General features: G+C 36.4%; 1 protein-coding gene across 1 annotated transcript in view; it reads left to right on the forward strand.

Annotated features, from left to right (window-relative positions):
* Positions 1-26,398, forward strand: part of lrch2 (leucine-rich repeats and calponin homology (CH) domain containing 2) — a 40,847-nt gene extending 14,449 nt beyond the window's left edge. Inside the window, exons 8-21 of the mRNA XM_042008174.1 lie at positions 981-1,077; positions 1,201-1,298; positions 1,403-1,470; positions 3,399-3,503; positions 3,734-3,802; positions 4,228-4,290; positions 5,957-6,005; positions 6,100-6,240; positions 7,342-7,392; positions 7,506-7,569; positions 8,654-8,766; positions 20,525-20,662; positions 22,079-22,156; positions 22,521-26,398. Coding sequence (XP_041864108.1) covers positions 981-1,077; positions 1,201-1,298; positions 1,403-1,470; positions 3,399-3,503; positions 3,734-3,802; positions 4,228-4,290; positions 5,957-6,005; positions 6,100-6,240; positions 7,342-7,392; positions 7,506-7,569; positions 8,654-8,766; positions 20,525-20,662; positions 22,079-22,156; positions 22,521-22,640 — 1,254 coding nt within the window. The 3' untranslated portion in view covers positions 22,641-26,398. The remainder of the gene's footprint in view (positions 1-980; positions 1,078-1,200; positions 1,299-1,402; positions 1,471-3,398; positions 3,504-3,733; positions 3,803-4,227; positions 4,291-5,956; positions 6,006-6,099; positions 6,241-7,341; positions 7,393-7,505; positions 7,570-8,653; positions 8,767-20,524; positions 20,663-22,078; positions 22,157-22,520) is intronic.

The following is a 26,398-nucleotide window of genomic DNA, read 5'->3' on the forward strand; positions in this document are numbered from 1 at the left end:
ATATGTACAACCTACACAATCTTCCACCTTGTTCACTGTTACACAGTGTTAAAATGAAGTTGCTTGCCACCAAGTATTAGTCTACTTAGGTCTGCCCAATTCTTCCTAAATCTAAGAAATGTAAAGACTTTTTGGTTCAGACAACAACAACCCACAATGTAACTATTCCCATGTGATAAGATAGGCCTTAGTAAGTTGAACTTCTGGCACAGAATTACACAATTACATCAGCTCTGTGGGTTAAAGTTTGTAGACTGTGGTTTAAAAAAACTGGAGTCTCAAATTAAACCACATGAAAGGGTAGCAAATATAATTAGTGTGGTAATTTCTCATGGAGTGAATGGTACCTGGGTACTAGCATACACCTGTGTATGTGTGTGTGTGTGTGTGTGTGTGTGTGTGTGTGTGTGTGTGTGTATGTGTGTGCAGGTGTTCAATCTGGGCTGATAGCTGACTTACAGACTTTATGAGTCTAGGATGGCAGCAGAGGTTAAAGTGGAGTCTTCAGCCTCAAACCACTTGTGCATGTTTATCTATTCTACAAGTGCCTACAACACATCTAATTACCCATCTGTCAGAAGAACAACATTGGAAACTTGCACCAGTCTTTGATTAATATGTCAAGTTTAGCAGAATATCTGGCTAGACGCCTAGAGCAGTAAATTTAACTCTCAAATATTGTGTTATGTATTTTGCTGAAAGAAAACACTGATGCTTAGTAACTGGTAAGTAAAAATATTGCTACATTACTTTCAGCTGAGATACTTTTTCTGGTTTTGTTTTACCCTTAGTACATGTATAAATGAGTTTGTGTATGGTCCCAGAAACAAGCCCCAACTTCCACAAAGCAATTTTGAGTACTTTGACAGGCTTCATGGATATGCGTGCACAGACTTGATAATTCGCTGGCCTCATTATTGTGTGTAGTTGACATCATGATGGAGGCTTTCACTTCCTGTGACTCTTTGCCTCTCCTGCAGCCTTCAGATGATGACACCATCAGCCTCCACTCACAAGTTTCAGAGACAGCTCGTGCTGATGCCCTATCCCTTCTCTCCAAAATGGACTCTTGCAAAGGTTACCGACAATAAGTATCAAATATTCCCTTTGAACGCAATAACAGAGACACGGGGTTGTTGAATGAAGTGCCTAAAATGTGACAGTTAAGTGATGAACGCGGATGCTTCCTCCCTCTATCAGATCAGGATCTCTATGACTTTATAGAGCCCAACCCCAATGAGGATCCTGCTCTGTCAGAGTGTGATGGACAGCAAAGCAGTCATTTGTCCTGTATAAAGGTATCTGTAAATTGATTACCTAAATCAAGTATGGGAAAATATCAAAAGCACAATATGGAGGAAACAGTTGGTCCTTAAATGGTGTGTGTATGTGTGTGTTTTAGGAACTGGAGAAAGTGCTTAGCATGTCTCAACAATGCAAAGATAAAGACAGCTGGAAGGAGGAGTCAGGGTGAGTTCATTTCAGTGAAACAGATTATCAACTGACCTCCTGGTGGAAAATCTTGTGTTGGACACTTCAGAAAACACGTTATTTATTTGTTAATCGAAGTTGTTGCAAAATGCATGCAAATCATCTTTGCATAAAGACTAGCAAGAAAACGTTTGGGGCTCCCTGATTCCACATTTTAATGAGTCACTGGGCCCGGCTGCAAAATGTTACAGGCAAGTCAAACAGTTGTCAAGAATGTCAACAACACTGTGGTATAAAGCTTGAACAGAGACACTATGCAGCTGCTGCTGTGCTGTGTTGTAACATTTAGTTATTGACGACTACATATATAACAAAGCTTTGTTATTTTTATATTAATCCTAATCAAAACTGTTTGTACAACCCTGTTTCCAAAAAAGGATGCTGTTTTAAAATAGAGACAGATAAATTGCAAACCGTTCACCCTGTCATTACATGGAAACTGAATAAGGCAACTTATAAGATGTTACAATGTGAAACTATTTAACATGTCCCATGATACACAATGAAATTAAATTTTATATATAGAATAACCAAAAAGCAGGTGAAAATTATTGCATGGACTCAGAAGTTCTAAAATCATTTTTCATATTATTCAAAGGAATATAAACATCCATAAATGCTGTACCATTCTCTAGACAGTCTCAAGTGAATATGTTAGAATGATAGGGGGCACCAAAGTGTGAAAATCTGCCAAAGTTCAGGAGTGTTGCTTTAATTACATGCTGTTCAGATGGTGGCATACAGGTATAAAGATGGCCAATTCTGCATCTGTCTCGCATCTCATCTTGATTGATTGATTCGTGATTCTTGCCTTATTTCTTGCTGTCACTTTTTCTCCTTTTCCTCATGTCCTCTGATAACGTCCTCTCGTGTTCCTTTGCTGAATCAGCCATGTTGTGAGTTCAAAACAGCCAGTGTGTTGATTTCCAGTTACTGGTGTATGACTCGTAAAGCAAAAAGCATCTGTCACATGAAGCGCTGATCTGGGAAAAAGATGTAAAGTGCAGCTTGTCAGCTTCAAGATGCTGCAAAGCAATGACAGCTCCAGAAAAGTGCATCATGAATGTCAGACATCAAAATGAGTCACAAGCACAGTTTTCAGTTTGGGAACGTATGCAGTGGTGCTTAGGGGAAGACTTTTTTTTCTTTTCTTCTTCTTCTTCATCTTATTATTATCATTATTATTTATAATAATATATAACATATTTTCTAAATTTAGTGAGTAATGTGTCATTTGTTACAGGACAAAGCATTCAACTTAAAGATATTTGTGGACATAAGGGAAAGTTCTTTATAAATCTATAATTCTCTACAAATAAACTGCAGGGTGAAAATGCATAATAATAATGAGGAGATTACTCCTGAGTCCAAAAAGGGTGACATTTTCTGACAGCTTAGTTAGTCACGTATATAAAAACTGCAAGTTCCTTTTATGACCTCATTTATATATGCATTGCATCTATCAGCATGATTCTTTGATTGACTGATCTCTGAACTTTGCTTCTGGATTCTGGAAATTCTGGAAATCTGTTTAGAAGAACTGGATTCACAACGTATTGCTCAAATGATGAAAGAATACTTGAGTCACTTAAGATCATTTAGAAATGTATTCATACTGTTGTCCCTTAAAAATTTGTATATTTAATTAATTATAATTTTTGCAAACTGGTGGACTATTGTGGATTTTTTATACATTAACTCAAATGCATATGGTAAATACAGTGTGGTCATAAGTTGAAATGACATGGTTTTGTTAACAGGATGCATTGTTATATCAAAGGATCTTTCGTGTTTTATAGCCTGTCTTAAGACTTTTAAAGGTTATTGTAGTTTGTAAACTTGAGCATTTTGCTTGTGGTGGTGTTGTTAGGATCCTAACTTCAGATTTAATTCTCAACTTTCCTCAGTTCTGATAAGGAGCAGCTAGTGGAGGAAGAGGATGATGAGCTGAAAGAAGAGCTGGATCTGAGGAAGATTGCTGTTCAACTTTTGCAGCAGGAACAGCAGAGCAGGTGTGATGACTGGCAGATCTGCATTTGCTGCACTGCTTAGATCCACTTTTCCAGTGTCCTCCTTGCTTAACCAAATATTGCTCCATCAGAACTGTTGTACTTCTTTTGTCTCTGCAAATCTTTTTCAGCTTTACTTTACTCTCAGTCCCTTTTTCTCTTTCACTCATCATCTCTTGTTCTCTTAATTCTTCCCTCACCCTGCTTCTGCTTGATTGATTTGTGGCTTCTAGACGACGGTCCTTAATTTGCAGAGCAGAAAGTCTTATTCACAGACGGAGGGTGACTGGCCGGGCACACAGGTAGATGTATGGGGTTTTTCTCTCCATTTATATACAGATAGTTTGCATGTCAGATGTGGTGAAGAGCTACTGTCATCCTGGTACAGCCAGCGTGGTTCATAAGGTGTATAACTAATTCTATTAAAGTAATTTATAGAGACTTCATTTTTAAGCCTATATAAGTATGATGAAAATAAATGGTTGTTTGTTACTTGAATATATGAAAACATTTCCACATCATGTCAATGACATGCTATCTTATACTTGATTATTGTTGCTAAAAGAATTACTCAAACATGGACGCTGATCATGATTGTACCTTGAAAACACGCACACATGATGAAAGATAACTTGAGTCACTTTAAGTTGTTTGGAAATGTATTACTCATCCTGCAATGAAACAACAACGAATGGCTCTGATTATGTGTCCATGTTTTTTCCTTCAGATTCCTCAGTCATTCTGGAAGCTGCAGCAGCAAACCGAGGCTCCCACCTCAGGCTGCTCGTAGGTACGTACAATGGTGCAATAAAAAGGACAAAACTAAGGTCGTTGAGCACTTGAGATTATATCCTTGCAAAAACATCCTATGGGCTCAAATCAGTTATAATATTTTTGTGGTTGTAAATGAATTTTTGCAAGTAATTTTAGAGTTTGTAGTTGTCAATCAAGCTTTGTCGCAGTGTAAATGAAAAAAAAAATCTGCCTGAGAAAATCAAGTTCGTGCATGAGTAGAAAAGAATCTGTAGGAATGTAAAAAAATGTATTTGTAAAAAAATAGAAGTGCTTTTATAAACAGTTTTTCACAGATGCAAAATAAAAACTCTGCAAAACTCTGAAGTTGCAGTTGTAAATGTCTAACCCTGTCTTTTCACCTCCAACTGATTGGTTAGTGACAAATCAACTCAAGCGTGTTATAATTTATGACTGTGGTAAAGAATGTAACCATTCAAACCTCAGCCAGATTTTTTTCTGCACATGCACAGACGTAAATTTCTCAAGCAGATATTTTTCATGGGGTGACAAAGTTTGATTTACAGCTACAAACTGATGTTATCTGCACACATTTTTTTTACTCTATTTTGAGCCACTGATTTGTCCACAGGTTAGCTGACTTTAATAACAGAATAACCTGTTAGACCTAGGCAAGAACTAATGCGTTTAACACAGCTACTCATTGAATTTGATTAATAATGAATCTGTTGTCTGGGCAGAATTTAGACATGGCAAGGCTAACATCTAGCACACGGGTGCCCAAGTTTAGTCATCTACTATCCTGAAACTTTTAGATGCAACCCTTCTCCAATACACCTGAATCAAATGGCTCAATTCCCTCATCCACATGTCATTCAGCTCTGCAGACGCCTGGTAATGAGCCATTCATTTGATTCAGGTGTGTTGAGGAAGGGTTGCATCTAAAAGTTGCAGGATAGTAGATCTTGAAGACTTGACTTGGGGAACCCATATGTAGCACATGTAGACAAGTGAGACTGTTGATATAAAATATTGTCAGGCAAAGAGAAAAGTAATTATTTTCCCCTCCTTGTGTGTTTATGCTGCTGATAACTAGGAAGTAGATGCAGTTAAAAATTCAAGTTCTGTGCATCAGAATTCAGAAGTAATGCAAGAAAAGCAAGAGGAATCTCTGCTTTTAGAGAAGAGTCGCTCTCCTTGTTGGGCTGGGTGGTGATGTGGAAGAGCTGGGACTCCCACTTTATCACTTTCTGACTGCATTTGACTTCCTGTTAATAAATAAATAAAATAACGCAATAAATCTTCATTATGTGATAAAAGAAAGAAGTCACCCTTCTCTTTCCATACCCGGGGTAAAGAATTGTATTTTTGCAATCACAGTTCCCCTGGATTAGTTCCTGCCTCAGCTGACTGTTACCATTTCTAGGCTTGTTACCAGCTTGAAGAAGCTAAATAGACAAGCAGCTGATTTGGTTTGTCTATTTAGTGGCACATTGTGCTGAACAGTCAAAAATGGAAATAAATGATTGATTTGTTAAAGTATAATTCCCAGCTCTATAAATTGGGTAATATTAGGTATTAAGTTGTGGCATGTGGTGTGAATCATGCATGGTTTTCCAGATTATCTGATTTACTGTTGTACTGGAATCAAATATGTTGACTGTATATAGACAAAGACATTTGATGTTACTTTTGTCTTTTAGTGCTTCTCTGGATGAAGGAAGTAGTGGTGCATCAGTGCTGAGCGGGCAGGTACAGTTTTTAATGTCAATAAAGTCATTGTTTAGAGAATTTTTCTTTGCAAAATGCAGAAAATTATTTTATTTGCACATTTTTACCTCTGCAGCCTTCTTCCTCCTGCTCCTTTGATGGCAACTTGAAGACAGACCAATCAGATTCAGAACCAAAGTGGCCTGAAGTCCCACCCATACTCAATCAGAATGAAGACCGCAGGCGGAACAAGTACCTGAGAAAAGATTACCTAAAGGTATGAGAGAGCATTGCCTCAAAAGCCATACTTTATGAGCTTTTATTTACAAGATTTTGATTTACAAGAATTTCAGGTCATCTGGAATCCAAATGATCTGCCTTTGAGGTCTTTGGATGATCCAGATGGGCCAGAAAATCTTTCTGGAAACACAATTTCCCATTGTGCTTTTATCCTGTTTTTTTTTTTTTTTTTTTTTTTTTTTTTTTTAAACACAGCATCCTCTTTTCTATATTGTAGTTACTGCAGCTTTAATATCTTTAACCTGAGCTTAAAGGTCCCATATTATACATTTTTTTCAACAATTTCATATGAGTGTCAGAGGTCCAACAACATTGTTTTCAAATTGTATTACCACAAATTCAGCGTTGGTCCTTAATTTCAGCCAACTGCTATGGCAGTATCCACCACCCAGGGGAGTAGTTTTTCCCTTCGTGACGTCACAAAGGGAAAGATCTCAGACTCCCTCATTTGAGCACACATTCACAAAAAAATAGGAGCAAGCAAGTGAAAGAGGTGACAGAATTTTTTCATTTTTGGGCCTCATACACAGGCTATGAGGACACATGAACATCCCATGTTGTATTTGTGATGTTTTATTGTTTTGCATTGTATTGTATTGTGTATAGTCACTGTCGTCTGTGTTTTTTGTAAAAGCCTAACTAGGGACGGGCATAGAGAATTAGACTTGGCTAAAATGCTGTAGTGTGTGACATGACTCATGAAACATACTGTCCCTATCAAATAAATAAATTTGATTTGATTTGATTTGATTTGACATATGGCTGTTGGAAAATCTTTAGAAAGTGACTTTTGCATAATATGGGATCTTTAAACAATACCAGAATAGTAAGAGACAGTACAGTACTATAGCTGGAGAATGAATATTTTTTAGTAATTTTGGTGAGCAGTGATTTTCATCATTAGTGATGTGCATCAAATAACTCCAAACATCTCTTAGAAAGCCAAGGTTTTCTGAAGTGAGATTGGTACAGTCATTGAGATAACGTTTAACACTTTTATTTGTAGAAAGCAGAGATAATGAAGAGAAACTAATTCAGTACCAAAGCTTGATAAACATGTTTTTTTCTTTCCTCACAGTACAAGTGTCAAAGTGCTCGTAAAAACTCAATTGGGAATGATGACTGTGAGGTAGGTATGACAAGCATCATGTTCGGACAATAAGCCATTTATCTAATTTGACAGTATTTTTCTAGAGCAGCTATTTGACTGTTTTCTGAATATACTGGATGTTTTGTTCTCAGGAGGGTTTGCGCAACAGTGATTTCAGCACCACGTTGACAGTGTTTGGTTTAAAGCCAAGATCAGGTAAAACAGTTGTCTGTTTTTGACAGTTATTGTCTGTACCATTTTGTACCATTTTGACAGTTGGACCTGTCTTTAGGTTTATAAATAGATCTTCCTCTTGGTTATTAATGTTTAAGAGATTCTTGTTTGAGAAACAGAAACTATCTGTGTCTGCATGCAGTATGAGTATGACTTCATGGGTTTGGATTTCTGGAAAAAGCAATGAAAGAAACTACAGAGAAGAGGTGCATATATGTTTTGTAATGTTATGCAATACTGTTTAGTACTGTGATGAGCTGTTGTTAAAGTCAAGGCTAACACCTGCATGCTGTGAAGACTTTGATGTGCCAAAGGGGGAGCCTTTAACATCCTTTCGTTGGAAGTGGGAAAGGTTTTTCTTTGGAACTGTTCTGCTTTCTTCCTAAGAAGTTTTTTTTTTTTTTTTTTTTTTTTTTTGGTCATGCGGCAGTTCACTTTTAACTCTGATAATAAATCAAGGAAATCTGTTTTCAGGATTATTAATATATAGCATTCTAGCAAGAGAGTAAACTAGAAGTTTAATCACATGATATTTTATCAGTTAAACAGAGAACAATTTAGTGTTTGCTGATGTCACAAATTCTGTCAAAAATGATTTTTAATAGATTTAATTTAGGAGCCACGGCTCGACATGAGATGATTATTACAAAGCAGTGACTTAATTTATGTTATGTTGACACAGGCCTCAAACTTTAAAGTAATTATATTGTTGCTTGTTTCCACATCCCTGTATTTAAAGCCCCTCTGCTGAGCTATGACAGATTGTGTTTGGTGGCCCCTAACAACAGCTAATTTGGTGACAGATCAGTTTTGCACACAGTGAAGTTTTATTTGGTAGCACTGACTCCTTTTCTTGATATTCAGTTTTTTCTTGCTTCAGTATTGTACCAACCAGAACACATCATTTGGCAGACTTGCATATTGGCCATCAGACTGAAATAAAGCAGACCTCAATGTCCTGTGGTTGACCTGCGTGATTTGTTATAGCTACTACTAAAAACTATTGTTTAGCTTTCATGTTTCATGGTGTTTTGTCTGGAACTCAGAAACTCATATATAATTTCAGCATTCACCAGAGCAAGCCGTCAGGAGTACAACTCGACAGACCCCAGTTTCACGATGAGGAGGAAGATGGAGCACTTGAGAGAAGAAATGGAACAGATCGGGCTGTTACGGCAGGTCAGACTCCTCACAGATTTTCACTGAGTCATACCGAATGCAAACCCTATCACACCCTCACTTACGTTTCAAGAGGAGATATTAGTTAAACCTTCCTCTTTTAATTTTTTTAATTTTGTCATCCCTGTGAATACTGGCTTATTGTTTGTGAAACAGATTTTTATTTTGCAAGTCTCAATTGATTTTTGACTATGATGCCTCATTGTTGCTACTAATTAAAAATATGTACTTTCTGATATATTTGTCAGTTAAACTAGAAATAAAACAGGCTTAGGGTATTTAAAGAGCGAGATAGAGAAAGAGAAAACTAATCTAAAGAGATAGACAGAAAAAGATGTAGGTAGACAGAGACAAGGTTTCCTCTTTGGTAACCATGGCTTGCCCTTTTATTGATGACCCTGCAGAGGGTGCATGCTTAATTCAAAGTGCATTCAGGCCATACAGAGACAATTCAGCTGCTTTATGTAAACAGATTTATAACACAAGAGGAGACCTTAAATAAACGAGGACATTGAAATCAACAAGTAACAATTGACAATGGTATTGAACTTGTATAACTTGCGCATTTAGTTTGTCTGCAATTGTTTGCCATGCTGCTTCCCTCGCTTTATTAATCACGGCTGTATTAGCTTTTTTGGTGATGACACTTTTAAAGTCCTCATACATCTCCATCAGAAATGTCATGATAAATAAGAAAAACGATTTTAAAAAAGTACTTAAAATAAATATTAATATTTTCCACTGATCTGTGTTAAAAATGCATTTTCAGTATGACTACACAAAAATAGCTGATTTTTCCCGATCAAATACAGGGCAGAAATCCCGGGCGGGGCAGTGGCGAGCTGTGCCTCTCCTCTGACTGTGTGGTCCAGTACAAACTGGGTTGCATGACTCATGCCTGTTTCTGTTCCTCAGCATATCATTACATTACATTACATTACATTACAGTCATTTAGCTAGCATCTTTATCCAAAATGACCTATAATGTTAAGGCAGTGGCATTAAGAGTCTTGCCTAAGGACCCAACTGGAAGGTGTTATATTCGTTCCTTGGGGAATATCGCCAACATGAATGTCACAAAAATATTTGAACAACATGACTCTCTAGAGTCTGTGTAATGTCTTTAATGTATGTGTGAGAGATGCTGATCGTACAATAAAGTGCAGAGAAAAGTCGGCAGGAGACGCAGACAGTACTCTGCCTCACCTCAAAGGGGCATAGTTGCATGCTATTGGATGAATAGTGAAATAAAATGCTCTTTTCAGTTACAATCATCAATCTGACTCCAGAGGAGTCAGTGCGTCACCAGGCATGAACCTCATGACATGTCACTGATCTCCATCAGCATTCTTTGTTCAGCTGCTGAGAAAATGACAGCTCTCGGCTTGCTCTCTTTTTCTGCCAGCTCCTCTTTTTCATCATCCACTCGTCAGGGCTTCCTACGTTCCTCAGGATCTCTCACATAGCCAGGCTATGTAAGCTTCGCTTGAATTAGCGTTGATTAGATGCTGCTGAAATGTGTTAGTGGAACAACTTGAGCCTTAATTCGGAGATGGTGTTAGTTCAAGCGAGGCTCTCCTGATACAGCCTGGCTTTTTTTTTAGCTATGTTGGTGGAGTAAAACATATACATGTAGAGACCTTACCAAGCAGACGTGTTGATAATACAGAGCCTTTAATTTACTGGTGTTGAGTAACGTATATGTTTAAAAGTAACTAATTAGATTACAGAATTACTGTCACTAAAAGTAACTAAGTTCTGTGTAACTAGCAAAAAATGTATGTTGTGAGATAATTTTCCAATCTTGGTCATCGAGCCCCTCTGCCTGACACAGAACTAAATAAATAGATTAAATAATTAAATTCAGGAATCTACACGAGACTGCTGCAGAACAAACTGATAAGGTTATCTGTTCATCTGAGTCACATGTGCTGGAGCAGGAAAACCTGTAAGCATGCATCTCAGGGGTGGTTCCTTGGAACAGGATTGGGAAACAGTCTGAGTTAGTTACCAAATGTAAAGACACCTTTGCAATTCATTGGGTACTTTGGTCATAAAGCCAACCAACATTTTCATTTTATATAAATGTAATTATGTAATAACAGGGATGATAGAGGCAGAGTCATTTTTACAATTACATGTTATTGCTTATTTGCAAATAAGCATACATTCAGTTGCATGAGTCTCAGTGTGTGTGGCTTACTGGGACTTCTTTAGTGCTCTTATGCACTGTAAAAAAAAAGACAAAAAACCAAAAGCAAACAACCCCTGACAAGCATTACATGGGAGATTACTCATCACAACTAAAAGTGGCTTGCAACTTGACTTGGATTTGAGCCATAAGACTTGAGACTTGATTTGGACTTGCAAAAAAGGACTTATGAACATCTCATATCTCATCACAAACAACCAAAGATATAGTTTATCAACTGGTGTTTTCTTTGGGTGATGCTGCTGTACGACTTTTATCACTGCTGGACAAACACTTACACTTCAATGATGATGTTTTATTAGTTTCTTCATCAGTGTTGGCTGTTCACCATGGAGACGGTTGGTGAGATGAAGATATATGAATTCTGAATGATGATCTAGAACATAGTAGAGATGATTTAGAACAACATATAGAAGTACATTACCTGCTACATTTACTGACCCTTGGACATCAGGCATTTTCCCAAGGGAAGGTCAGTTAACAGTAAATATTTGTAGCATTGGCTCGTTCTGTTGATACAATACAGTAATAACAGGCAGATTTCAGGCATATAAAATCTCGCGAATGGTGATTAATCATTTTAAAATGATTTGAAAGTTGTGATTAATTTGAAAGCTGTGATTAATCTGATTAAAGATTTTTAGCATTTGACAGCCCTTATATATAAAATAGAATATATGATACAATATTAATATACTAAAATAACTTGAACTATTACATTTAAACTATATATATATATATATATATATATATATATATATATATATATATATATATATACTGTATATATATATACACACTCGCACACACATACAGTATCTCACAGAAGTGAGTACACCCCTCGCATTTTTGCAAATATTTCATTACATCCTTTCATGGGACAATAACACTATAGAAATTAAACTTTGATATACAGGACACCAAACTATAAAAACTAAACTTTGATATTCTGTATATCAAAGTTTAATTTCTATAGTGTTGTCCCATGAAATTGGCTGGAGGGTTTCCATTAAAAAGTGATAATGGATGATGGATGATGCAGAGGCGTGAACTGTCTGACGTAAAGCGGAGGACGATTGCTTCTGTGATCCATTAATTTATGATAATGGACACCTCAAAGGGTGTAAGGCAAGGCAAGGCAAGGCAGTTTATTTGTATAGCACATTTCATGTACAGGACAATTCAAAGTGCTTTACATAAAACAAAGATATTACAGATATTTAGAAATAGTAAAAGGCATCAACACATAATCAACACATAATCACAATAAAATAATAATAAATTACATTAAAATATGGTATACCATGGTCACTTATGAAAGAAATTAATATTAATTCAATTATTATTACGTTAATGTTGTTTTTCACCCTTCAAATCCTAAGTTGTTCACAAGAAGGGGCTGAGAGGACTATTTTATTGTGACATGTTGTCAAGGTAACCAGCTCTGACACAAAACCTGCAGCTCTGTTTAGTGTGTCTCCAGCCCAAGGTCTGAGTTTCTGTTACTACGGTTACTAACTAGCGTTTAGCCAGCGCGATATTTTACAACAATAAGGCTATTTAAACGGAACTTTTTTGTTAATAGGTGTCCTATAACACTTTTTAATGGACACCCTACAGCCAATCAGGATCGAGTGTTTACTCACACCATGGAATAAAATAGTTTGATTTATTACATGTTTAGTTTAAACATGTAATAATTCAAGTTATATTATATTAGTAATATTTTTTTTTATCACAACACATTATAATACATTATTCTCATTATTCAGGTCAATGTCTGTAACATCTTGGACATAAAGTGACATTTATTTGCAATACAAAGGTACAAGCTTTAAAAATATACATCAAGGAATGCAGCTTGTTGAAATCCCCGCCCTGCACAGAGAACTAGACTACTGTGGCGATATAAACATGGAAGACAGCGATAAAAACAAAGTGATGTGTGAGTAAAACAGTGGAATTGAATTTAACACTGAAAAAGCCTCAGAGTTACACTGATATACAATTAAATTACCCAACTTAAGATTTCACTATACAGATACACAGGGCATAGCAGAGTGAGAGAGAACTTCAGAAATGAGCACAAACTATTCTATAGTCCTTTAGCAGATGCTTTTATCCAAAGACGCTACACCTCAGTAATCAAAGTACAAGCTCTTGTAAAACTAAATTGAAAATAAAATAAAAAAATCTATCTACATAAAAACCATCTAGTGACTTTATTTCAAAGAAATGACTAGAAGCAAGTCTAGTGACTCACTGGAGACTTTTGGAAACTGTTGTGAAAGCATGTTTACTTTCTCATAATGAGCAGCTTTTCCACCCGTCCCATGTCTATTAGCTACCACGGCTGCAGTCAGAGCAGATGTTCACCTCTGCTCCATGACCAGACTGCAAATTAAATTAGTAAAGCTAACACCGGCTGATTCCACTCAGGCTTACAGTCAGATATTAATGCCAATTATTAAAGAGTGTGGATGAAAACATTAAAAAACTTTAAAGTACTGTAACAATTTATAGAGTCTTAACAGCTGGAGCTGCTAGAACTACTGTAATGGCCCACTGATGACTCACACAGATAAAACGTAACTCTTTAACAAGTATTTATTAAAAGACAATAACAGAGCTGTCTCAACCACAGCTCATGTCGCTAACCATTTTTACTGGGTTTTTTACTCTCTCTCATCCCACATGCCACTTCATGCACCACACACCCGTTCCCACCTCCCTGATCCACAGAACATCCAAACAATACCAACATTAACATGAACAAATATCAGAACATTGAAACTATTACAGTACATTAAATGACACTTTAATTTTAGGTCTGTTCATTTTTGGGCAGGGATTTTTTCCATTTCTATTGTTTTGAATTGAAATGCAATTAAATAAACCAAATACATTTTCTAGACATCACTAGAGCTTGAGTTTACAATATTATTGTCTGTATATATATATATATATATATATGTATATATATATATATATATATATATGTATTTTCAAAATGTGTCTATTTCCATAGCTTTATTGGTATTTCTCTGTATCACGGGAAAAAAGTCATTAGCAGCATATCTTTCACCACATAATCACTTCTTCACTCATCTCTCTTGGAGCAGGAGATATTGTTGTGGAGTTTAGTTTTGCCTGCAGTTGCTTCTTCAAATATTTGTAGAGTTCTTTGCTGTTGATAGACACACTGCTGACAAGTGACATACATCATATTGATCACTCTATGTGTGAGTCATTTACTTTAAATACCTATCTTATATTTTTCTCAGTCAGTGACCCAGTGTCCTAAAAGAAAAACATTTTTTTTACCTCCTCTTATAAAATGGTTATGACAATGTGATGTATTGTTCATAGATAATGTGTATTTCTTAGATTTTTTTCTTAGATAGTTTCTCATTGCTCTTGTTTAAAGGTGATTATTGATATGTTTAAACAGGCAAAAAAAGGACAAATGTTTCTGAAAACATAGTTATTCCGTTTTTATAGTGTACATGCTGCAGGGTAAGAAGGGCACTGTTTCCAAACACAAACAGTACCGCTTTATGGTCTTTATTGCTTTAAAGTATTACAGAAATAAAGATGAGTCTATTTTTTTTTATGCCTTTAGGGGTTTGCCCAACCTTGTTTGATTTGAAACAGCTAGATGATATCATTTCAAGTGGGAGATGGTCCAGACATAATGTCTGCAGGCCATTTTAGAGAAACTAGACAATAAGAGACAACATGAGGATGTTCTAAATGATAAGACAGAAACAGTACAATCTCAGTACATCTTAGTACATCTCTAACATGGAAAGAAAATGGTTTTCCATAAATCATTTACAGATAAGCAGAACTATGAAAAATGGTTAAGATACCACATGAGGAAAAATAGAGAAAGTTATCATGATTTTCATACACAACCCAAATCAGTTTTCAGCAAAAAAATTGGAAGTATGCAGAATAAAAAAAAAAAAAAAAACTGAAATTATCATAATTACTTTGACTTTTATATCTTTGCAGACAGTATGACCTCAAAATATTACATATTTTTTTCTTGTCAGCTTCACTCATTTGTTAACATACATCCAGCAGGTACTTTTAGTTTTTGAAGTGGAAACTGCATTCATCTCTTCCCCCTTAAAAAAAGATTTCCTCTTTGTGACTGTCCATCTACAATACCTCTGAGCCTGAATAAGTCAAGAGATCAATTGACACGGATACAACAGACGTCTTTTTGCACAGCAAAATTTAAGTGGCATTTGTGAATATGAGTTCATATTTTAGTTCTTGACAAAGGTTTCCCAGGACATTCCTTGCCTATATCTGCTATTATCACAGCCTAGCTGAGTATTATTGCTCAGCATTTGCATACCTTTATAACTACAGTGTACATTCTTCTGACGTTTATTTCCAGCAGGATGATTCACCGCGTCACAAAGCTCAAATTATCTCAAACTTGTTTCTTAAACTTGACAATGAGTCCATTGTACTCCAACGGCCTCCACAGTTACCAGATCTCAATCCAATTAAGCCACTTTTGGATGTGGTAGAATGGAAGATTTGCATTACAGATGTGCTGCTGACAAATCTGCAGCAACTGTGTGAAGCTATTATGGGAATATGGACCAAAATCTAAAGAAAGGGGTATGAATCTGTCTGATTGAATCTATGCTACAAAGAATTAAGGCAGTTCTGAAGGCAAAATGGGGTCCAACCAGGTACTAGGCAAGGTGCTTCTAATAAAATAGCTGGTGAGTGTAAATGTCAGTGTAATCTAGCCTATCTGTATAAATGATGTGAGATAGCTGCTCAATTTTTGTTTCAGGCTGGTCACACCAGTCACTGTGTGAGTGTAATGCTTTTGCTTTACTTGGTAATGTGGATTAGTTTCAGGAAAAAAACAAGACAGTTTATGAGTTTGCAAAAGAAAATAGCTTCTGCTTGTGTGAACTTTTGACTTTGTAATGTGCAGACCTTTTGCAATTAAAAAAAGAATAAAGTTATACAAGATGTTGTAGAAAATGTACAGAAAAAAAGAAAGCAGTGCCTCTTCACATTTTTTTTCTAAACTTATTACACAGTTGATTACTGTAAGTATAATCTAAGAGATGATCAAAGGTGATTTCACAGTCTGGCTTAGCCAGATGTCTCCCAGAGCTGTGGTAGCTTTACAAATTCCTCTACTAAATGGTGGAGAATTTAACAGACAGATCTTGACTTCTATGATGTGTAAATTATTATAAATACCGCTAGCAGCACTGGTTCCTTGCTGTGATAAGATATAAGACGACTTAAAGTGTTGTTCAGCCTTGTGTGAGATTCTTTTCTTCTGAAGGCACACAGCTTGAAATTCACCAGGATTGGATGAAAAACAAACAAACAAAAAAAAAAAAAAAAACTGGGAAAGCAAACTTGTCTCTGTGAGTTTCTTGAGTTTTTCTCAGGTATCTCTTCATGTTCTTCCCTGTTGGTGTAACCGTTTAGTTTTGAGGTTTTTTCCTGACTCTGGAAACTGTAAACTATTATTCTGTTTCCATAGTGCCGAGAAATTTCAGTCTCAATGAAATCATTGTCATGGCTGGTGAGAAATGACTCTTTCTTTTATTCCAAGTAAAAGAGTCTGAATTGAAAGTAAAGGCTAAAGGCAATATAATTCAACCCCCATTGGATTTCCCACACAGGGTGTGTTGGTGGTGACTGTGGGGGAGAGCTGCAAGAATTTGATGGGAATTGTTCATATGAGGTCAAATAGAAGTAGATGGATTTCAGAGATAAAATACACAACACAGACCAAAGTTTAACATTCATAACATAGCCCCAAGCAGCAGTAAACAGTATCCAAGCAGATGGCAAATACTGACAGCTGCTGACTTCAGTAAATGCTTAAAAAAATTGTTTGTGGATGAATTGCTAGATTCTTAGCCAGTTTTGAGCATTGTTGTCAATACCTGCATTATTTTTTCTGAGGATATGGATACCATTAATTTGATTAAATTAAATTAAAATAAAACATCTTTTGGCTTTAGAAAAAAAAGAATAATATAAAGTGCCCTAAATTAAGATCTACGGCTAAGATCAATATATTTCCATTACTAAGTAAAATGATTCCATCGCTGTAAAATTAACATCTTCCATCAGCCTGACAATGTTGCCTTGATGGTGGCAACATCATGTAATGGGGAGGTTTTTAGTGGAATAGTGCTAATATGGATAATTTAGGATGGCCAGTTGAGGATAACTGAGACTTGGACAGAAGTTCATACAATTTTTCAACCTGAAACTTCTTGCTTTGAATAAAATTCACACCTCTTCAAAAAAGGCAAAAAAGAAGAAAAACCAAAAAAGAAAAAAGAGCAGCGATGTCAGAATATTAAAGGTATGGGCTGCTCTTGTATTTTTATTGTTTTTGGTCCTTTAGCTTTTTGCCATGTCCACACAGCGATGAATTTAGATGATCTCGAAACGTTTTTTTATCGTTTGGTCCACATTTGGTCCTCATGGAACTGGTGTTTTGGGAACTCCAAAATTCAAATTTTTTGACCAGGTCCCAAAGTGAATAAATCTGAAATCTGCTTACATGTCTTAAAAACCCATGAGCATCTTTAATACCATGATGCCATAGCCTCACCTCTCCTTTAACCTGCATGCGCAAACCCCACCAAAAATGGTGGATTACAGTGTTCGTGCTGCAGATGCTACTGAGCATCTCAATCACATATCTGTGTGGATGTAGCCTTAATCTAATTTGAAAAAGACAGAATTCAAAATCCATAAATACCTGCTTTGTGGTTGAGTGAAACTATGTTTTGAATAACGAAGATTGTCCAGTTTTGTTCATCTCACCTGCTTCTGTTTTATTTATGGGTTTTGGCCCTTTGTCCTTTGCATCTACAAACTGTAGGCTGTAACTACTACCATCATACTGAAAATTTATATGATGATAACTGATAAATTGTATTATTTTGATTTTCAAATTAAATAAATGATCTTTATTCACCTGTGTAATATTCTGGCAGAATATGTTGTGATTCTGATGGTGCGTTCCAGTTGTCTCGGAATTCTGAGCAGTCGAGAGTTGGTGACGTCGTTACCAGGTAGCTGACGTTCCAGCGGCACAAAACCTGAAAAAATGAACGGCTCCAAATCAACCAAAGTGTAAGCATCTACAAATGCTGTATAAAAACTAGAAGATCACAAACCCATTGTAAAAATGTGTACCATGAGAACACCAGCAAATTTTGTTGCGAATTATTAATAAACCACACATTGACGTGATTTTTCAGAAACAAACCTGCCGTAACAATGTAATTAACTATAATGGACTACAAGTGGTATTGGGGACAGCCATCTTTAAAACTGGAATCTCGGGGTCCTCTGAAACTTAAAAGTTTGTCGTTAGGAAAAACGAGATCACGTCGTAATTTCCGGCAAAACTTTGTCAGAATTCCGAGTTCCGAGGACAACCTGAACGCACCATCACTTCTCATTATATTCATTTATCCATTTTCTATACCTCTATGTCCAATTAAGGGTCATTGGGAAGCTGGAGCCTATCCCAACAATTAACAGGCAAGAGGCAGGGTACAACCTGGACAGGTCGCCAGTCCATCGCTGTCCTCACTATATTGTATACTATAATCTGATTGGTCCAATCGGTCACATGGCTTGGCACTCACCATGGAATTTGGCGTATTACGTTGACTACTTCCTTGTTTACATTGTTCTGAGAAAGCCCGCTGAATAAAGAAAAGGAGCTCGTAGTAAAGCCATCCTGTGTGTCACATAGCTTGTTTACACACTGTATACACCAACATAACAATCTGTGTGGATTAATTTCTGATAAATTATTATTCTGGGCGTCATAAAAGTAGAGCCATGTCTAAATACACAGGATTAATTAATTTAATACATCTTGCAAAAGAAACAGTAAAAATTATGAAAGCAGTTGAAAATATGAGGAAATATATTTATTTATTACAAGAACAATGAAATATACAAAAGATTTTACTGGATCTGATAGATCAAGTCTGAAACATCTGAAAAGAGTGAATGTGAAAGTTGTGACTGAATGTCTGACAACAAAGAAACTATCACAAACTGGTGGAGGATATATATGTTCTCATTTGTATATGGGCGTATCATCTAGATCAGTATTACTATCTGTCAAAAATAAAGAAACAGTGCTTTTTAAAGTTTACATAAATCCAAAACTTCAATAATCGTCCCAGGAAATGGAAGTCTGTTTAGCTTAAGTTGTCATGGTGATCCAATTAGATTGGAGGAGAGTCACCTTTTGAGTATGAAAACACAATATAGCATCAAGATTTTCCATGAAGTCACTAATCTTAGGTACACACCTATGATGGGTAGAAAAGCAAACAAAAGGTAAATGCATGACTTAGTGCAGGAAGAAAGAGCTGATGACTAATGACAACATGGTTTAAAACAAACAAACAAAACTAAACTGAAAAATAGCTTTTACTTTTACTAACTTCATTGCAGAATATTCAATGGCTTTCCTCGCCAACTTACTTAAATTAAATATACATTAATTTATGCATTTTAGGCCTTCAAATATTCCAAAAACATTTTAGAGGATAAACATTTACCACTTTGTGCTCCTGCTGGTTTTAAATGAAGACGTGTGGATACAGATGTTTGATTTAGCATATTTAGAGAAATGAATTGGCCCTGAGTTGCAGTTGGGCAAAAATTTGACACTGAAGTGCCAAAGAAAGATATATGGAAATTGTTAAGTACTAAGGCAAGCCTCAAAATGTTACTTCTAAAATGTCAGGGATTCATTGTGTAATGATCCTAGATTAGAGGAACCATATTGTGCACAAATTTATGCAGCCAGTTAAGAGATCATTTTTAAACACATGGCATCACTAGTATTAATGCTAAGTGTGTGCTACAAAACACGTCAAAATTTTCAGATTGATGTATTAACTTGTTAAAAATTTATAAATCAATCTGAAAATTTTGGCATGGTGTGACTAATACTAATCAAAGAAAGCACTACAAAACACGCCAGCATTTCCAGATTGATGTGTTAGCTTGTTAAAAATCTATGTCTGTCTATCTGTCTATCTCTGACATCCCACCTGAGGCAAGAATGCGTCACTTGTCAGTTTCCTCCTCCACACTCAAATAGTGATAATACTAGGCAGTGACACCAGATGAACTAACCATGTTCAAAATGTTTGGTCTCTGTCGATGGCAGTGATCATAACCCCCATGTACAAGATCAAACATGTTGCCTCTGGGTGCGGTGAAATCCTCAGATCAGAAATCGTGCAAAAAAGCTACACCCTGTTGTACCTAGTTTGTGACTTTTCTCACTGTGACAATGACTTAACTGTAGCAGGACACACCTGATGACCCCCTTGTGGATTTTTTTTAATTAAAAGAAAAGAAAACAAACAAAAAACATATATAAAATTAAATTCACTTCAGCTTGTGCCATTTAATTGTAATCCAGTCAGTATTCTGTATTTTTTTTGTCAGTGGACAGAAGTCATGGGGTCATTGTTACTATTTTTGCAGAACATCGAATCCAGACTGAAGGTGCTACTTCCAGATGATGTTGGAGCTGCTCTGATGGACGGGGTTGTCCTTTGCCATTTAGCCAATCACATTTGTCCACGGTCCGTTGCCAGCATTCATGTGCCATCGCCTGCAGTGGTGAGCAAACTGAAAATAAAACTATCATTTTAATTTACAATTGCAACATAAACTGTGTTTACATGGGTCAGTTTTAATCAGAGTAATAGTCTAATCAAAGCAATCTAAACACCTTTATCAGATCAGACTGGTCCAGCTGAGATATTTAAACATTGCTGAATTTCTGACTCTGAATTCATTAAAGGACAACTTTCTCCCACCATTTTTTTTTTTTTGTCTTAGATGTTTATCCACAGGCTGCTGTTAAACTCCATGAACTGAATGTCACACTGATGAAGACAGATAAAAGTTTAGTCATTTTATTACAAGACATGCTGAATCACAGTGAAATCCTGTAGACCAAACAATGAGCCCAAGCAAGCGGGCTGGGCAGGTAGACAAGAGATGATAGCAGCAATTACTCTACAGAGATAAGTAAATTAGTAAATGAGCAACCTGACTTTCATGGGAATTGTGACCACTCAAACTTAACTCATCCATACTGGTTTGGCCTGATTGTTACCTGACTGATGTGCATGAGAGCATGTCTGGTACACCCTCATGCACGCACACAGGGAAACAGATAACACACACTGGGGAGAAGAAAGGAGGAAGCAGCAAAGGAAGGCATACCTCACTGCCAACAAATACTGTGACCTTGATCTGTGAAAGGCCGTTTTCCTTCTTTTGAGAAAAGACGGCAGAAGAAAGAGGCCTACGTGCTCCCGGGCTTGCTGCTTCGTTGGAAAGAGCAGCTGTAAACAGTGTGCAGGATTCTGCTTCCACAACCTCTTTTGTTACCTCCGCCCAAGTGGAGGTTATGTTTTTGGCAGTGTATGTTTGTCTGTCTTTTAGTAACATAACTCAAAGTTATGGACAGATTTGTATCATATTTATTAGGAAATCTCTGAAATAAAATAAGGAAAAAGTGATTAGATTTTGGGGGTGATCCAGATCAATGGCTGGATCCAGGAATTTTTTAAAGGACTTTTTACTTTGGGGAGATAGGGATAATTTTGCAATTAGAGCTTCAAACACAAAATTAATGCATATAAGCATTGGCAAAAAATCCCCCCAAAAAAACAAAATACAATGGCTTGAAAGAGGTCCACGCTCTCTGAATGCTTCTAATTTTATTATCAGACTTACTTTTAATTTTCCAAAGGAGTTCCTAATCCTGTTATCCTTAAATCCTAATTGCCTCTGCAACAAAACCAATTTTAGGAAAACAGACAGTTCACGTGAACAAGGCTTAGGGGTGAAATTCTTTGAGCCATTTAAACACAGCTTATCAGATCTGTTTATTATCAATCCTGTCAACACATTTTGGTCTTTAGTCTGACTGATTTCAGTCAGATTGAAGATATTCTATATAACATTCAAGATCTTGCTTTTTTTAATTGAATGAACTAACATGATTGACATTGTGGCTTTCAGCCAAAGCTAAGTATGGCAAAATGCCGCAGGAATGTTGAGAACTTCTTGGATGCCTGTAAGAAGCTGGGCGTTCCACAGGTAAGTTTGACAAATGCATGTCTTCACTGCAATGATTCTTTATTTGTTGTCTTTCACTTTATTATTAAGATGTTATCTCTCTGTATCATCAACCATTGAACTCTGAAACAAATAGTGGCACTGAGTATACCAAAGCTCTGCATGTTATGTCATGCATTTGTTTATGCACATTGTAACATTATGTATTTGAGCCTCTTGATGGAGATTTTTCCTTTAGCTAAGGAAAAAAAATTGACAGTAAATCCTTCAAGGGCAATTTGCCTGACAAATTTAGCAGGTATTCAGGCGGTGAACACATCTACAAAGCCACACCTGCCTGTTTTGTTGAGTGATACTGATGAAAAATGCCTTTCTGTTGGCACAGGACAAGCTGTGTTTGCCACATCACATCCTAGAGGAGCGTGGGCTGGTGAAGGTGGGTGTAACTGTCCAGGCTCTGCTGGACCTGCCTCCATCTAAGTCCACACATTTGTCATCCATTTGACACAAGTCTGAGTGTTACATCCGACCTGCAATTATCCAACACGCGTCCCCCTTCCAGTCCAAACCTGTACCACATTGCCAGGGACTAAAGACCCCCCCTTCCTGGGGCGAGGACCCAATGGCTTGAGAGTTTACTACTGTCTGACTGAAACAGGAGACAAGATACTGTGATGAAGACATGCCTCCTGTAATGATGTCAGTCAGCTACTAATTTAAGTTCATCATGTTGTCACTTGTATCCTGTCCATTGTTACTGGGATCACGTGTGTGGACTTGTAATGTGGCTGCGTGTTTTCTGAGCTGCACTGTTAAAATGAGCTGAAAAGACAAATGAGTGAAAAAAACAAGTGACTTATACTTTGTAAGAAGACAACTCATCTGTAACTAATGAATTTGCAAGTGCTAATAGCATTTCCATGCTGGCACTACACACTCTGACAGTGAGGAGGAAGCCAACACATTACTCACTCTTTCACTGAGGAGGACTATGCTGCCTTACGCCTCTTTTTTTTCTTATCTTGTAAATTAAGTTTTAATTGTTTATTTATTTTGTTAGCCTTTAATGATTTTTATGGACTTCTCACTTTTCCTCTGAGTTGCTAAACCTGAATAATAAGAAGTGCAAGGTAGCGTCTGATTTGGTGCTATCTGCTGGAAATCCGACCCATTCTGATGACATTCTGGTAACATTTCAGCAGCTTTAAACTTTTGTACAAATCATGAGCAAATCTGTAGAGAGGATTTTGTTAATTTGTTTTTGTCTCTCTCTCTCTCACAAACCTGCATGCAGCAGGGGAGGTGATACTTGACCACTGTGACTAGACGTGCTTGGCTGTGTCAAAAAGCACAACATTCTGTTTTGTAGCAAATGTACATACATTTATTTTTTTTTTGTTTGAAAGTGTTAATCTTTCTTCCTAGACATTGCCGATTATCACATACCATTTCTGTGGAGATCACAGTGACAGTTTCCTGTGTTATATGAAAAATATTGTATGTGCTTCTGAGAGAAGGTGTCAGAGTTGGACTTTGGATCAGAAAGGGGTTAATCATTACTTAATCTCTCCTGGAAACGTTGCACCCTCAACACAGTCTTATTTAACCAACCCTGCTGCACATACTCTCTAAAACATTGAAATATTTCAGTAAAAATCTATTAATTTATTTATTACCTGATTTACAACCCTATTTCTAATAAAATTGGGATACTGTGTAAAATCTAAATAAAAACAGGATGCAATTATTTGCAAATCTAAAATATTTAATTATTTTATTCAAGTTCATTCAAGTGAAGATATATAACTCAAGTCTTTAACCACCGCTGCTGGCACTTTTGGAGAGGACTGCTGTCCCATTCTTGACTGATAAAAGATTCTAGCTGCTTCCACTTCTATAGTCACTAATACAAATCTGTAACATCAGTAATGAAGGTTCTTGATGTGAGCATTATCAAAAAGCTCAATGGTACCTCTCCTTTTTAGTCTGGAGGGCACACTGTACATGATTCCCCAAAAATACTTTCAAATTTACCCTCAGATCATTTTGAATGATCTTTGGTCCAGAAAAAATATCAGTATTTCAACTTTTTGAGACTTGTGCTGCCATAAAATTCAAGATGACTTAATATATTTTAATGAAATGTACATTTACAAAATTGAAGCTCTTTGGTGCAGCCAGTCCATTTCAGATTGTGGCTTATGATCTGTTGCTGCATGTCATCTCCCCCTTTCTCTGACCCTTTTCTTGTCAAGCTACTTCCAAATAAATGTACTACTGCCCCCAAAATATTTAGATAAAATAGTTAAATTTCCACCTTTCAATATTTGATATGTTTCCAATGTTATATTGTGAATACGATGCAGAATATAAAGTTAGGAAATCTTTACATCCTGTTTTTCTTGACATTTTGACAGCATTCCAAGTTTTTTAGAATTAGAGTTGCATTTTTTTTTTTTTTTTTAGTTGTTGCTTTTAGTTGTGTCTTCACCTACCTGATCAGGTGCAGCTAAACATTTAGCACCCATGTTTTCTGTTTGCTCCTGGCACTTTTGCTGCATTACAGATTGCTGGACAATTCTAGTGGCTCAGAACTCGATGTATTGCAGCTTGAGAAATCACAGGCAAAATTAGAGAACGCTTGCCCCCAATATGACAAGACAGATAAACCTGATAATAAAGAAACCAAATCCAAATATGGTGAGCCACTGCAAATAATACAATAGGAATTTTCCCTGGGAGAACAAAGCCATAATGGATACAGCTGGGAAATGCTTGACCTAGTAGTTTCTTAGAATAGATAACCAATCAAAATACATGGATGTTTGGACTTCCCCAGCATCTCTATTGGAAATCTGTCTCCAGTATCTAAAGACATTAATCACTATTGCAACAACAAATATGCCCCAGCCATCTTTGAGATGGCAGTATTCCCTCAGGGAGGTGTGATGCAACATTAATTAGGAATTCAACCCTCCGCAATGTGAAAAACAGAAATCAGAGCTGAAAATTAAGTTTGGGTGTTGTTATTTTATGTTCCTGTGAGCAGTGTGTGGGAATAAAGCTGATATATGTTCTGCTGCATTTTTAACATGGCTGTACACGCATTTTGGACTAAAAGCAAACTCCCTCACGATATTTGCTCATTTAAAAAAGTTCAGTCTCAGGCAGTTAGTTTTAGCAGCTGAAAACATCCAAGGACTTTTATTATTTTTGCCCTCAAAAGTCAGCAAACATATATTATGCACCATTATAAATCTAAAACAAAACAAGTGCCTTAAAGGAGGGGTAAATTTTTTTTCTTCTTTTCTTTTAGTTTATGAAATTTCTAGTTCCATTTTTACAGTGTTCAGCTAAATGGTAAAGATGTGAGTTAAAGTAAAGAGGGCTGTCATTGTTTAAGGCTATTGACATTACACAGAAAGGGAACGCAAGGTGATACTATGTAATTTGATTTGATGTGCTATTTATACACATTTACATGACTTCTGGCTCATCATCCTTTAAAATAACTGAAAAAAACAAAAAAAAAAACATGATCTGTTGAGAGGCTTGGGGCACATTATGTAAAGTCAAGTCTTTTTTCTTTTTCTGTTTTGTTCTCATGTGGTCATATTTCCCAGTTTGAGCTGAAACAGCTCCCACTTCTGTACGTATTGACTTTGTACCATTGTGTTCCAAAGAAGAGATACCGTAGGGATAAGACAAAATGTAAAACTTCCACCCTGTCAGATCTTGAATTTATGCACAGTGCACCAAAAAATCTCTCAGGTCGGACCTTTCTTGTATCCCAAAAATCCCTAAAAATGTCTATGAAATTGGTTCATTATCAGATGCCATCTCCTGAGCTATGCTGCACACTTCTCTTTATGTGATTTCTTGTTATAGCTGTTGTATTCAATGAATAAGCAGCTCTTGAAGATCATGATTACCATAAATGATATTATGGTAGCACATTGCTCTTTGTTGAGATAAGAAATTGACCTGATATCTAAACTTACTTCAGGTTTGCTGTGTTCAGCTGCTGTGAGGAGGTTTGATTTTGGACATTATTTTAGAAAAGAATTGGTGGATGCTTGAAAATCTTTGCCAACAATATCCGGCAACAAGCATTTTTTGTTGGTGACATGAAGGTAATGACTCATGGCTTAATCCTCATTAAATGGTACTGCTGCAGTTTTCCTTGGAATTAAAGATAAGGTTTAAGACAGTCAAATCACATTACTGGAGAAGTAGAATTAACTGGGTGAAATTTACTCATAT

This window comes from Melanotaenia boesemani, chromosome 15 (assembly GCF_017639745.1).
Source record: "Melanotaenia boesemani isolate fMelBoe1 chromosome 15, fMelBoe1.pri, whole genome shotgun sequence".
Taxonomy (NCBI): Eukaryota; Metazoa; Chordata; class Actinopteri; order Atheriniformes; family Melanotaeniidae; genus Melanotaenia; species Melanotaenia boesemani.